This window comes from Schistocerca americana, chromosome 6 (assembly GCF_021461395.2).
Source record: "Schistocerca americana isolate TAMUIC-IGC-003095 chromosome 6, iqSchAmer2.1, whole genome shotgun sequence".
Classification (NCBI taxonomy): domain Eukaryota; kingdom Metazoa; phylum Arthropoda; class Insecta; order Orthoptera; family Acrididae; genus Schistocerca; species Schistocerca americana.
Window position 1 is genome coordinate 465,976,559 of NC_060124.1, and position 15,044 is coordinate 465,991,602.

At 43.0% G+C, this 15,044-nt stretch overlaps 1 protein-coding gene across 1 annotated transcript in view; it reads left to right on the plus strand.

Annotated features, from left to right (window-relative positions):
• LOC124619837 (somatostatin receptor type 4-like) overlaps positions 1-15,044 on the plus strand; it is a 523,863-nt gene that overhangs the window by 461,459 nt on the left and 47,360 nt on the right. Inside the window, exon 5 of the mRNA XM_047146445.1 lies at positions 1,284-1,506. Coding sequence (XP_047002401.1) covers positions 1,284-1,506 — 223 coding nt within the window. The remainder of the gene's footprint in view (positions 1-1,283; positions 1,507-15,044) is intronic.

Genomic DNA, 15,044 nt, shown 5'->3' on the forward strand with positions numbered 1-15,044 from the left:
TCAGATGCAACGTGCTGTCATAGAATTCCTGTGTTGTGAAAATGAGACAGTGGGAAACATCCACAAGAGGTTGAAAAAGGTATATGGAGGTGCTGCTGTCGATCGCAGTACAGATAGTCGGTGAGCAAGCAGGTTACGTGATGAAAGCGGGCTTGGCAATATTGACGATTGTCCTCGCAGCGGCTGGCCTCGTACTGCACACACTCCAGACAATGTACAGAGAGTTAACGAATTGGTGAATGCTGGCAGACGCATCACAGTGAACGAATTGTCACGCTGCTTTGAGATAGGGGAAGGAAGTGTTAGCAGAATACTGAAAGTGTTGGCGTTAAAAAAGGTTTGTGCCAGGTGGGTTCCCAGGATGTTGACAGAGGCTCACAAAGAAACAAGAAAAATAGTATGCAGCAAACGTTTGGAACATTACGAGAATGGTTGAGATGAATTTCTTGGGAGAATTGTGACAGGTGATCAAACATGGCTCCATCATTTTTCACCAGAGACGAAGAGGCAATCAATGGAGGGGCATTATGCAAACTCACCCAAGAAAAAAAAATTCAAAACCACACCTTCTGCTGGAAAAGTTATGGCTACGGTGTTTTTCGAGTCCAAAGGACTCTTGCTTGTGGACATGATGCCAAGTGGAACCACCATAAACTCAGATGCATATGTGACGACACTGAAGAAACTTCAAACCCGACTGAGTCGTGTTCGACCACATCGGCAAAAGCAGGATGTTTTGCTGTTGCACGACAATGCACGGCCACATGTCAGTCAAAAAACCATGGAAACGATCACAAAACTCGGATGGACCATACTGATACGCCCGTATTACAGTCCAGACCTGGCTCCAAGTGACTACCATCTCTTTGCGAAACTGAAAGACTCTCTTCGTGGAACAAGGTTTGAAGCTGATGACTCCCTTGTGCACGCTGCCGAGCAGTGGCTCCAACAGGTTAGTCCAGAATTTTTCCGTGCGGGTATACAGCCGCTGGTTCCAAGATGGCGTAAGGCAGTTAAGAGGGATGGAAATTACGTGGAGAAATGAAAATGTTGTTCCTAAAGGACGTATCTACACACTGTAAAACTTTCAAACATATAGAATAAAAGATGGATTTAAAAAATTGTGGATTTCTTTTGGAGTGAAACTCGTATTTTACGATACAAATATAGTAGTGACGCCGATGAGAAACTACTGTTTAAATTTGCTTGGCCTCTTGCGCAGAGTTACTCGCTGATCTCTATACCCGTGTGTTGGTTTAGCTGCTGCTTAAATATGTTTGCAGCCGACACATGGGTTCGTGCCGGCGGGTGGAGAGCATGCCGCTTCGGCCCAGCGCAGCCGCCGGATGCGGTTCGTGTGTCGTCAGCGGCGGCGGGGGCGGAGGCGGCGGTGGATGCGTCGCCAGCGGGGGCGGCGCCGCCCTCAACGGTGCTGGCCAGCACCGGGAGTCGCTGCGCAAGATCAGCCAGGTGAAGGCCGAGCAGGAGGCCGGCACCGTCAAGCAGGTGAGCACTTACTCCCTCCCCCTGCCGGCCGTGGTGGCCGAGCGGTTCTAGGCGCTTCAGTGTGGAACCGCGCGACCGCTACGGTCGCAGGTTCGAATCCTGCCTCGGGCATGGATGTGTGTGATGTCCTTAGGTTAGTTAGGTTTAAGTAGTTCTAAGTTCTAGTTAAGTCCCATAGTGCTCAGAGCCATGTGAACCATTTGAACCCCTCCCCGTCCCCCATGCACCCACTTCCTCACTGCCGGACATCACTAACACAGCTGACATTCCCAGACAGGCTGAAATATACCACTGTCAGACCTGATTAAAAGAGACGTTGGAAGGCAGATAAAAAGTATCGACCAGTGTCAAAAGTTTCCTCATCCTCGAATATAATGAAGAAATACCAAACGCAGTAACCATAACGTACTTGCAAGGATAAGTCCCCAAGCGTGGGGTGGATTTTTTTAAAACCATTTTCACGGTGATGTACGTTAAGATCCCAGGTATCACACCCTGTAGTCAATCACCCTGGTACCCGTCGTTTGCGAATTATCGACGAAAATATAATTCACAGTTTTGCCTGATACTCTAGAGCTTTATAAATAATATATGGACACACGTTAGTGCCTGAGCATAATGATTAAAATACATTTTTCCTATGCAGAAGTTGTAGATTCGAATCTCCCTATGTGCTCTAGAATCTTCTATTTTTCATTCTTTATCGATACGTCTTCTATCATTATTTTTGTTCAGTTAACTTTATTAAATGCAATTTTTCTTTTCTAATCTTTCGTTGCATCAGTTTAATTATTTTTATAATTTTCCTGTTACTTTCTCGTCGTTTAATTCTTTTTACGTATGGAACCTAAGCGCATGCGATTTTAAATTATTTTTGTTCATGTATCATAATATTTAAACTTTTCAAAAAGCTAGTCAATCAGTTAAAATTGAAAGACGAAATAATCTGATTATATTGATTATTTAGTATTGTCAGAAACGTAAATCCTTCGTTGCATCAGTTTAATTATTTTTATAATTTTCCTATTACTTTCTCTTCGTTTAATTCTTTTTACGTATGGAACCTAAGCGCATGCGATTTTAAATTATTTTTGTTCATGTATCATAATATTTAAACTTTTCAAAAAGCTAATCGATTAGTTAAAATTGAAAGACGAAATAACCTGATTATATTGATTATTTAGTATTGTCATAAACGTAATTCTAGTTACGAGATGTGCATTTTTTGGGTGATGATCGTCACACAATCATTTAAAACATAACTTTTTATTGTACTTTGGGCAAAAGACGATTTGAACGAAAGAAGATATTGTAAGTCAAACAAATATAATGTGATGGAACAGAAGAAATTAAAGTGTATTTAATACATGATAACAGTGACAATCGCTAGAACAAAATTGCGAATGAGAAGATGAAAAACGAAAAGTAAATATGACATTCATCACCATCATTAGTGTTCTGCCAAAATGCAGGTTTTCGCTTCTCCAGGCTGTCCGGTATTCTGCCATCCTCTTCAGGTCCGCATAATTTCCTCTTCCCTTTATGCCATCTATCTTATTGTATCTCCCTCTTCCTCTCAGTCTTCTCCCACAAACCAGTCCTTCCATAGCATCTGCTAGCAAGCACTCCCCTCTCAATGAATGTCGCAACCAGTTGTTTTTCCTTTCTCTTATAACCTTCAACAGACATCTTCTCTCATCAACCTTTTCCAATATTCTTTCATTACTTATTCTTTGCATCCAGCATATCCTCTCCATTCTCCTCCACATTCACATCTCAAATGCTTCTAACCTCTTTTCATCCTCTCGTCTCAGCGTCCCTGCTTCTGCCCCATATAGTGCCACACTGCAGTCAAAACATTTGCCCAGCCTTTTCCTTCGCCCATTATCTAATTTGTCACGTAACAGCTTCCTCTTTCTGTCGAATGCCTCCTTCGCTATGGCAGTTCGAGTTTTCAGCTCCTGGTGACATCTCAAGTCTTCAGTTATTGTGCTTCCAAGATATTTAAATGCACTTACTTGGCTAATGGTAGCTTATCCTATTTTAATACTGGACAGTCTGCGTCTTGTACTAATGACCATACTCTTTGTTTCTGCTGTGTTTATTTGCATTTCATATTTCACACAAGTACCATTCAGATCTTTCAGCATGTTATTCACTGTCCGCTCACTTTCTGGCACTAATACCATGTCATCAGCAAATCTTATACATTCTATGCTCTTTCCACCAATACATATTGCTCTTTTCCCATGCAGGCCTTTCGCAATAATCTCTTCGAGGTACGCATTAAAAATCAGTGGGGAAAGGCAGCAACCTTGTCTAACACCTCGTCCAATGCTGCTTCCTTCTGACATTTCATTTCCAATCCTTATCCTTACATTCTGGTGCAAATATAGATTCTGTATAAATCGTCTCTCTTTCCAATCTACTCCTTTCCTCTTTAAAATATCCATCAGCTTGTTCCACTAAAATCTGTCAAAAGCCTTTCCTAAATCAATAAAAACAGCAAACATTTATCTACCTTTTTCCATCTATCTTCCCCCTACAGTTCTGAAGAGATCAATAGCATCACTTCTTCCTTCTCCTCTTCTAAATCCGAACTGCTCCTCTGCAATCCTACTGTCCAGCTTGCCATATAGTCTCCTATTCAACACTCAGACCTTAGCTGTATGAAAAATTAGACTGATGATCGTATGCTCTTCACATTTTTTGGTGTTTCTCTTTTTCTCTATTGGTATCACAACTGTTGCAAGGAAGCCCTCAGGCCATCCATCCACATGGACGACAAGGGAAATGAACTTGAAAGCAGTGTTATGGAAAGGGAAGGTGACGTAGACGAAGATGGAATGGTAGATATGATACTGTGATAAGAATTTGACAGGACGCTGAAAGATGTAACTCAAAGCAAGGCCCTGAGGGTAGACGCCATTCCGTCAGAACTATTGACAGCCTTGTGACAGCGAACCATGACAAAAATCTTTCACCTGGTATGTAAGATGTATGAGACAGGCGGAATACCATCAATCTTCAAGAAGAAAGTAGTAAGTCCAATTCAAAAGAAAGCAGGTGCTGACGTGTGTGAAAATTACGAAGTATAATTTCAATAAATCTCGGCTGCAAAATATTAACACGAATTCTTTACAGAAGCATGGAAAAACTGGTAGGAGCCGACCTCGGGGATGATCATTTTGTACTCCGGAGAAATGTAGAAACACACGAGTCAATATTGACCCTACGACGTGTCTTAGAAGATAGGTTAAGGATAGGCCAGTCTACATTTATAGCATTTGTAAACTTAGAGAAAACTTTTGACAATGTGATTGGAATATTCTCTTTAAAATTCTGAAAGTAGCAGGGGTAAAATACAGGGAATGAAGGCCTGTTTACAACTCTTACAGAAACCAGACGGCAGTTATAAGAGTCGAGGGGTATAAAAGGGTAGCAGGGGCTGAGATTGGAGTGAGACAGGGTAGTATCGTGCCCCTGATGTCATTCAGTCTGTACCCTGAAAAAGCAGTAAAGGAAACCAAAGAAAGATTTGGAGAACGAATCAAAGTTGTGGGAGAAGAAATAAAAACTTTAAGGTTTGCTGATGACATTGCAATTCTGTCAGAGACAGCAAAGGTTTACGAAGAGTAGTCGAACGGTCTTGAAAGGTGGAGATAAGATGAACACCAACAAAAGCAAAACAAGGATAATGTAATGTCACAGATGAGGATTGCTATTTGGGCAGCAAAATAACTGATGGTGTCCCAAGTAGAGAGGATATAAATTGTAGACTGGGAATGGCAAGAAAATCATGTGTGTGGCCATGTATGGAAGTGAAACATGGACCATAAACAGTTAAGATAAAGAGAGAATAGAAGCTTTCGAAATGTCGCGTTACAGGTAAAAGCTGAAGATTGGATGGATCGATCAAGCGACTAATGAGGAAATACTGAACACAGTTGGAGAGACAAGAAATTTCTGGCACAACTTTACATCACAAAGGATCACCAGTTTGTATTGGAGGGATGCGTGGACGCTAAAAATCGTCGAGAAATGAATACAGTAAGCAGATTGAGAAAGTTATAGATTGCCGTAGTTATTCGAAGATTAAGAGGCTCGCACAGGATAGAGCAGCATGGAGAGCTATATCAAACCAGTCTTCGGACTGAAGACCACGACAACAACAAAAGGTGGTAGTAGGAACTATTAGCTGACATCTGTATATTATTTTTCTTAATAAATGAAAAATTAAAGGAAAAAACAAATATTCAGCATGTAGCCATAAGTACAGATTACGTTGTGATTTGATCGTAAAATGACTCCTCCCACATCATTACGATTCATTGTGCGAAGTGATCCATACAACATGAAATTAACTAGCTAACTACGCGACTTAAGGTAAATTCCGTAGTTCTACACACCTGAACAGCCAAGCGAACAACAAGTCTGTTCTCCCGGGCACTAGTCATATGGGGCCACTGACATCTAGTATGGAGTTGAGCATACCCCTCCTCAAAACTTCGAATCGATATTTGCATGCTAGTTGTGGGATGAAAACCTACACTAATAGCAATATCCCAGAATGATAGACTGGAGTCTCGACTGCCCACGTTCCAGCTCCTGCAGAATTCCTACAAATCTCTCCTTCTTGCAGGAGACATAACACGATCTTCTCAGAAACGGGATTCAAATTCCATTTCTGTATGAGAAATCAACTGCTTTGTCATTTCCTGTATACTTGGACAAAATACGAGGTGTGCGAGAAAAGTAAAGAGAATGATTTTTTATCTAAAAACGTTTTTATTTTGGTTTTTCTTTTTTTAAACAACAATATTTTCCCGTTCAAAGTAGTTCCCTTCGGCAGGTTTACACTGGCGAAATCGTTGCCCCCAGTCTTAGTAGCAGCGCTGAGAAGCTTCAGTTGGTAGGGCCTTTAACATGTCGGTCGCATTCATTTGAACGTTCTCTAGAGGCCCAAAATGACGTCCTTTTAAGATATTTTTCAATTCGGCAAAAGAAAAAGGTCACAAGGACTCAAATGAGGTGAAAAGGAGCTTTTGAGGTAAAAGCCGGCTGCTGTGACAGAGCGGTTCTATGCGCTTCAGTCCAGAACTGCGCTGCTGCTACGGTCACAGGTTCGAATCCTGCCTGAGGCATGGATGTGTGTGATGTCCTTAGGTTAGTTATGTTTAAGTAGTTCTAGGTCTAGGGGACTGATGATCTCAGATAATAAATCCCATAGTGCTTAGAGCAATTTGAACCACGCGGTTTCCCCAAGTTTAACACACAATTTTATGACATAACGTTGCTCTAATTTCCACATTTCCTCTGTAGTAACATACGTAAGAAAAATACAACTTCACTAATGGTGCTCCCAAAAATTACGTGATGGCTTTACGGAGCTGCAACGGGACCGAGGCTCTGGAAGGAATGAACACAGCGGTCTGCACAAACAGAACGACACAGCGTTGCCAGGTCGCTCAAGCGTTGTCAGTCTCGTTATTTTTTGACACACCTCGTAGATGGCGTTACTACTATCTACACTACTGGCCATTAAAATTGCTACACCAAGAAGATGACGTGCTACAGACGCGAAATTTAACCGACAGGAAGAGATGCTGTGATATGCAGATGATTAGCTTTTCAGAACATTCACACAAGGTTGGTGCCGGCGGCGACACCTACAACGTGCTGAGATGAGGAAAGTTCCAACCGATTTCTCATACATAAACAGCAGTAGACCGACGTTGCCTGGTGAAACGTTGTTGTGATGCCTCGTGTAAAGAGGAGAAATGCGTACCACGACGTTTCCGACACTGATAAAGGTCGGAATGTAGACTATCGCACTTGCGGTTTATCGTATCGCGACATTGCTGCTCGCGTTGGTCGAGATCAAAAGACTGTCAGCAGAATATGGAATCGGTGGGTTCCGGGGGGTAATACGGAACGCCGTGCTGGATCCGAACGGCCTCGTATTACTAGCAGTCGAGACGACAGACATCTTATCCGCATGGCTGTAACGGACCTTGCAGCTACGTCTCGATCCCTGAGTCAACAGATGGGGACGTTTTGAAGACAACAACCATCTGCACGAACAGTTCGACGACGTTTGCAGCAGCATGCTCTATCAGCTCGGAGACCATGGCTGCGGTTACCCTTGACGCTGCATCTCAGACAGGAGCACCTGTGATGGTGTACTCGACGACGAACCTGTGTGCACGAATGGCAAAAGTCATTTTTTCGGATGAATCCAGGTTCTGTTTACAGCATCATGATGGTCGCATCCGTGTTTGGCGACATCGCGGTGAACGCACATTGGAAGCGTGTACTCGTCATCGCCATACTGGCGTGATGGTGTATGGTGCCATCGGTTACACGTCTCGGTCAGCTCTTGTTCGCAATGACGGCACTTTGAACAGTGGACGTTACATTTCAGATGTTTTACGACCGGTAGCTCTACCCTTCATTCGATCCCTGCGAAACCCTACATTTCAGCAGGATAATGCACGATCGCATGTTGCAGGTCCTGTACGGGCATTTCTGGATACAGGAAATGTTCGACTACTGCCCTGGGCAGCCCATTCTCCAGAACTATCACCAATTGAAAACGTCTGGTCAATGGTGGGCGAGCAACTGGCTCGTCACAATACGCTAGTCACTACTCCTGATGAACTGTGGTATCGTGTTGAAGCTGCATGGGCAGCTGTACCTGTACACGCCAACCAAGCACTGTTTGACTCAATGCCCAGGCGTATCAAGGCCGTTATTACGGCCAGAGGTGGTTGTTCCGGGTACTGATTTCTCAGGATCTATGCACCCAAATTGCGTGAAAATGTAATCACATGTCAGTTCTCGTATAATATATTTGTCCAATGAATACCTGTTTATCATCTGCATTTCTTCTTAGTGTAGCAATTTTAATGGCCGGTAGTGTACTTTACGTAATACTTCTTGCCAATCTCGCGTTTGTGTCAAGTCCCTTTCATAGTGTTGCAGCTTTATGATCAGGAGTGTTAGTGTATACAGACGTAGAGCGACGATGAAGTGGGAAGAGTGGCAGGAAAGTGGAACAAAAGGGAAGTATCACTCAACGGGAAAGACTTTAGAGTGAAAAGAACACGAGTGATCGGAGTAGAGCTGCTTCGTAGGACTTTTTGCCAAATCTTAGATCGCCCACAGCTTCAGTTCACACGAATACCTCAAGGTGTAGAACAGACGGAGCCGGTGAGATGGGGCAGAAACGCACCCCTGAACCGCCTCTAGGAGCAGCCAATGCTGCGAGGAGCGCAGCGCGGGACAATGGCGCTCGCGGGCCTGAATGCGGAGGCGCGCCATTCTTAGTGAATGGACCGCCGCAAGAATGCCCTCGCTCGTCCGTGCAGCCTGAGAACGCCTCCCTCTCCTCGTGGAAGAGATGCGGGCCGAGTGTGCTGTCTGCAGCTCAAGCAGCTTCCGCACTTCTGCCTTATCTGCCTCAGACGTGCCTACGACAAAGGACTTCTCAGCTCAGGTCCTTTCCTACATTCCTCTGCTTGCGGTAACAATGCATTAGGTCATTTTTAGCAACAGTGGTGGGATTTATCGCTTTGACCTATAAATGGCGAATGTATCAGCGGCCTTGGTGATACTAAGAAAGTCTACGTAAGTACTCAGGAAGCTGCTGTATATTGCGTGGCGGAGGGTACCTTGACTGTTACTGACCATTTCGTTTCCTGCTTCACTCGCAAAAAACAGCGAGAAAAACCGCCTGTCTCTATATCGCAGTAGGAGCCCTAATTTTTTTAGTCTCATATTCGTGGTCCTTTCGTGAAATACACTACTGGCCATTAAAATTACTACACCAACAGGAACCGCAGATGATAAACGGGTATTCATTCGAAAAATATATTATACGAGAACTGACATGTGATTACACTTTCACGCAATTTGGGTGCATAGATCCTGAGAAATCAGTACCCAAAACAACCACCTCTGGCCGTAATAACGGCCTTGATACGCCTGGGCATTGAGTCAAACAGAGCTTGGATGGCGTGTACAGGTACAGCTGCCCATGCAGCTTCAACACGATACAACAGTTCATCAAGAGTAGTCACTGGCGTATTGTGACGAGCCAGTTGCTCGGCCACCATTGACCAGACGTTTTCAATTGATGAGAGATCTGGAGAATGTGCTGGCCAGGGCAGCAGTCGAATATTTTCTGTATCCAGAACGGCCTGTACAGGACCTGCAACATACGGTCGTGCATTATCCTGCTGAAATGTGGGGTTTCGCAGGGATCGAATGAAGGGCAGAGCCTGGGTCGTAGCACATCTGAAATGTAACGTCCAGTATTCAAAGTGCCGTCAATGCGAACAAGAGGTGAACGAGACGTGTAACCAATGGCACCCCATACCATCACGCCGGGTGATACGCCAGTATGGCGATGACGAATACACGCTTCCAGTGTGCGTTCACCGCCATGTCGCCAAACACAGATGCGACCATCATGATGCTGTAAACAGAACCTGGATTCATCCGAAAAAATGAAGTTTTTCCATTCGTGCACCTAGGTTCGTCGTTGAGTACGCCATCGCAGACACTCCTGTCTGTGATGCAGCGTCAAGGGTAACCGCAGCCATGGTCTCCGAGCTGACACGTCATCCTGCTGCAAACGTCGTCGAACTGTTCCTGAAGGTGGTTGTTGTCTTGCAAACGTTCCCATCTGTTGACTCCGATCCGTTACAACCATGCGGATAAGATGCCTGTCATCTCGACTGCTAGTGATACGAGGCCATTGGGTTCCAGCACAGCGTCCCGTATTACCTTCCTGAACCCACCGATTCCATATTCTGCTAACAGTCATTGGATATCGACCAACGCGAGCAGCAAAATCGCGATACGATAAACCGCAATCGCGATAGGCTACAATCCGACCTTTATCAAAGTCGGTAACGTGATGGTACGCTTTTCTCCCCTTTATACGAGGCATCACAACAACGTTTCACCAGGCAACGCCTGTCTACTGCTGTTTGTGTATGAGAAATCGGTTGGAAACTTTCATCATGTCAGCACGTTGTAGGTGTCGCCACCGGCGTCAACCTTGTGTGAACGCTCTGAAGAGCTAATCATTTGCATACCACAGCATATTCTTCCTGTCGGTTAAATTTTGCGTCTGTAGCACGTCATCTTCGTGGTCTAGCAATTTCGATGGCCAGTAGTGTAAACGTTGACGTCAGTAGAATCGTTATCCAGTCGACTTCAGATGCCGGTACTCTAAATTTTCTGAATAGTGTTTCACAAAATGAACGTCGTCTTCCCTGCTGGGATTTTCAGATCCGAAGCATCCCTGTAACACTCGCGTGTTGATCGAGCATACCGGTAACAAATCTACTCGCTCGCCTCTGAATTGCTTTGATGTCTTCCATTACTTGCACCTGATGGGGATCCAAAACACTCTTGAAGAACTGTCCCTCAGGTGGTTGACAAAAGTATATGCTATAAAACAACCCACCGCAATACTCTCGGGGTGTTTAAAATTTCGTCTTTAAGACTTCGTGATAGAAATCTGCCAAAGACAGTACTTCTACTTATGGCATGTATCGGTTAGAAAAGTGCACCAATGATGACATATCAGTCGAAATCGATTTGCAACAAGGTAAATAAATTACGTTTCCGCGACTGGGTGCTACATTCCTTATAATTTTGAATTTTCCATCAGCAAGAATTGAAAGTATTTAATTTTGGCTCTTACTTCAAGGGAATTTTTAACAGTACTGTTTTCTTCAAAAACATAGTGTTTTTTAAGTAATGTAACCAATTTTTGCTGACTTCATAGGTGGGGCGTATCTGTATAATGAACCAGAGGCCGAATGGAATACTACACTTTTTGATCATCGGCTGCGCACATAAGGTTGCAGTGTGGAGGTTCATAACCAAAATTTATTTTACGTCTTTATTTTTTCTGACAAAGATACTTTCTCTTACTGCTTTTTAATCAACGAGTGAAATCTGTTAGTGGTATCGTCATTTAATTTCACAGTATCACTGGCAAATAAGAAATAGTATTGTATTGACATAGTAGTCCCCAATGCCATCTAGGCTGCTCCCGTTATCTGCCACGATTTGTGTTGTTCTCGAATAATTTCTTCACAGTTTCTTGAACGTTCTGGTTTTCCTTGCCTGTTATTTTCAGCCATAATAGCTATGTTTGTGCACGGCGACTGTGTGGGATAATTATTTATTTCAAGTTTCTGCTACCAGTCGCTTTTTATTTTATGCTTGATCTAACATAATGCAACGCGTTTCGAACATGTTCTGTTGATCTTCAGGCGTTTATACATACATACATACATACATACATATAGAGAAATGTTACTTAAAAATAAGCAGTTTAAACTAGGTTAATCTAGAAGTCTTCGTCCACTGTTTTTTACTGTAGCTGCTGGTATGGCATTTGGGGGGAAGAAGGGGGGCAGTGTACGGCTAGAAATCGAAATCATTTATGTCTTCTGCTGGTTTTCTTCCTTGTGGTTGACTATGTATATCACTTCCTGTGTAGGATGCCGGTAGATTTGCATCAGTTATGTGTTCGAAAATAGTGTGAAAGGCTTTTATATGACAGTTGATCACTTACAGTTTCATCATCTTGCTGCTTCACTTGCATCACTGGTGTAATGGCGGAGCTGTTGATTGACATTACACTATTCCACATTATATTTTTTGTCACTGATTGCCAACGTAATTCACTGCACAAGTTGCTTCGATGTTATACACACAACACAAGATGGCGGACTGATGCATTTGAGTCTGTATCGACTATCGGAGATTTGTGTCGATATTCTTCGTACTGACAGATTTATAGTAAATTATTTACATTGACATATCTTGAATGTATTGAGCTAGAACTGGCTTAAGACTGTTGAAGAATTTTGAGTTTTTAAATTCGGTTATTTCATTAAGAATGTTATTTCCATGCTTTGTGTTGTGTATGAAAATTTCCTTTTCTTCCATGATATCCATTCTTTTACTTTTTCCTATTTTGTGTAAAATTTCGAGGTAGTCTTCGATTTTCAAAGGGTGGCCTGTGTCTTTAAAGTGAGTTGTTACTGCTGATTTGTTACATTTGTCAAGCCTGTAGCAGCCTAAATGCTCTTTGAATCGGGCTCTGAAATTTCTGCCTGTGGCCGATATAATATTTATTACATTGGCTGCAGGTAATTTTGTAAATGCCAGATGCATCAAGACTTGTATCTGGTGGTTTTATATTGTGAAAAAAGCTTCCTACACAGGTTGTTGCTGGTGCTGAAGCTAATTTTTACTTCTGTGTTTTTGAATAGTCTCGCTAATTTGTCAGATACTATTCCAAGATATGGCATTTTTACATATCTGACTGCCGGGGTACTGTCAGTTGCCAGTGTAGTTTGATGTTGTTTGTTCAGTTTATTTTTTATCTGTTGTGACAAGGTATTAATTAGAGAAGGGTCATATCCATTGTTTATTGCAGTATATGTTATGGTTTCTATTTCTTGTTGGAGTGCTGCATGTTGAAGTGGAAATTTGTGTGCTCTGTACAGCATTGATCCATGCCTGTGCTGTTATTGTTCTCTCTGTTTCGGTCCACCTGGACTACAGTAATCGTAGCAACTTTAACTAAGTTTGTATCCGGTTCCAAAAACTGTTCCCATAAACTTAAGGCCAGGACATTTCCATTCGTGATTTCCATTCAGTATACTGTTAAATCTTCGAAGAGAATCTTTTGACACACAAGAAAGCCAGTGTACAAAAGAATCTACATCTGCAGCTACATACATACTCCGTAAGCAACCGTACGCTGCGTGGCGGAGGGAACGCTACATGCGTTTTTCCACCCCTGTTCCACTCACAAACAGACCGAGGTAATACCGACAACCCGCGTATGAACCCTAATTTCTCGTGTCCTGTCTTCGTGGTCCTTACGCGTGATGTATGTTGACGGTAGTAGAGTCGTTCGGCAGTCAGCTTCAAATGCCGGTTCTATAAATTTTCTAAATAGTGTTTCTCCAAAAGAAATCGCTCCAGGTATTTGACTCCCGAAGCACACCCATAACACTTAAGCGTTTTCCGGAACCACCGATAACAGTTCTAGCAGCCCGGCCTCTGAATTGTTTCAATGTTCTTCAATCCGACCTGTTACGGATCCCAAACACTCGAACAGTACTCAAGAATAGGTAGCACCAGCGTCCTATATGCGGTCTCGTTTACAGGTGAACAACATTTTCCTTAAATTCTCCCAATAAACCGAAGTCGACCATTCGCCTTCCCTACCACAGTTCTCATGTGCTCGTTCCACCTCATATCACTTTGCAATGTTACAGCCAGATATTTAAATGACTTGACCGTATCAAGCAGGATACTAGTAATAGTGTATCGGAACATCGCAGGTTTGTTCTTCCTACTCATCCGCATTAACTTACATTTCTCCACATTTAGGGGTTAGCTGCCATTCTTCACACCAACTAGAAATTTTGTCTAAGTTTCTTGTACCTTTCTACAGTCATTCAATTTCGACGCCTTACCGTACACCACGGGATCGTCAGCAATCAACCGCAGATTGCTCCCCAGGGTGTCAACCAAATCATTTATGTACGACGTGGCTATAATTAAACTTTCCCTATTTAACACATTGTAGCAAGGAAACTAATTACCGAACGAGTACCAAACCTGGCAGCTTTGATGTCCAGAGTATGGCGAGCATGACAGCCATGCGTCGCAGCGCCACCGTCCAGTTGCAACTATGGCCACCAAGTCCTGTGATCAGTCATCGTGATTCATAGTCTCACACATCTGACCAGTCGTAGTCTACTTTTTGACGTGTCAACGTGAGCTTGGACAAACGGAGCATGGTATTATTAGTGAAGTTCTATAATGACAACAACAGTAATGCTATAGCTGCACTTCGAGAGTATTTTTAAGAAGATCGTTTATCATTTCTTCCGTTTCCGTATGAGTGCTTGGATTGGTTACAGTAGTAGCGTCTTCTACAAAACGTACTAATTCTGCTTGTTGTATTAATGGACTTCTCTGTAACAAGACAAGTATTCACATGGCCTGTTTTATGTTTTATGGAATACCACGTACTGTCTTAAAGGCGACCATGGTTTTTATCTTGAATAACTCGTGTAATATCGTGCCCCATTCTGGGCATTAAAAATGTGGTATCTTACGTGATTTATAGCGCAACGTTGAACGCTAAAATGTGTGAATGAGAAATTTTAGCGGGGATATAGGTAAAAATTGATTTGTGGGTAGCTGAGAGCCAGGATTGATCATAAGTAATTAAACCGAGATACTCTGGGCGTGTGCAAAACACTGGCATGACTGAGTGGTATACACAGATATTAGTATTGGCGCAGGGTAGTGACTCCACCTTCAATGGGATTTTTTAGTTTTATCAAGATCTGCACAGAGTCTTGTCCAGCCTGTGTTTTCTCATATTTTACCAAGCCATTGGGGGTGATGAACTCGCTGGGAACAAACATAGCCGACTTCTATTTTCATTTTTTATTACGTTTGACATTCAATGTCATACGCAC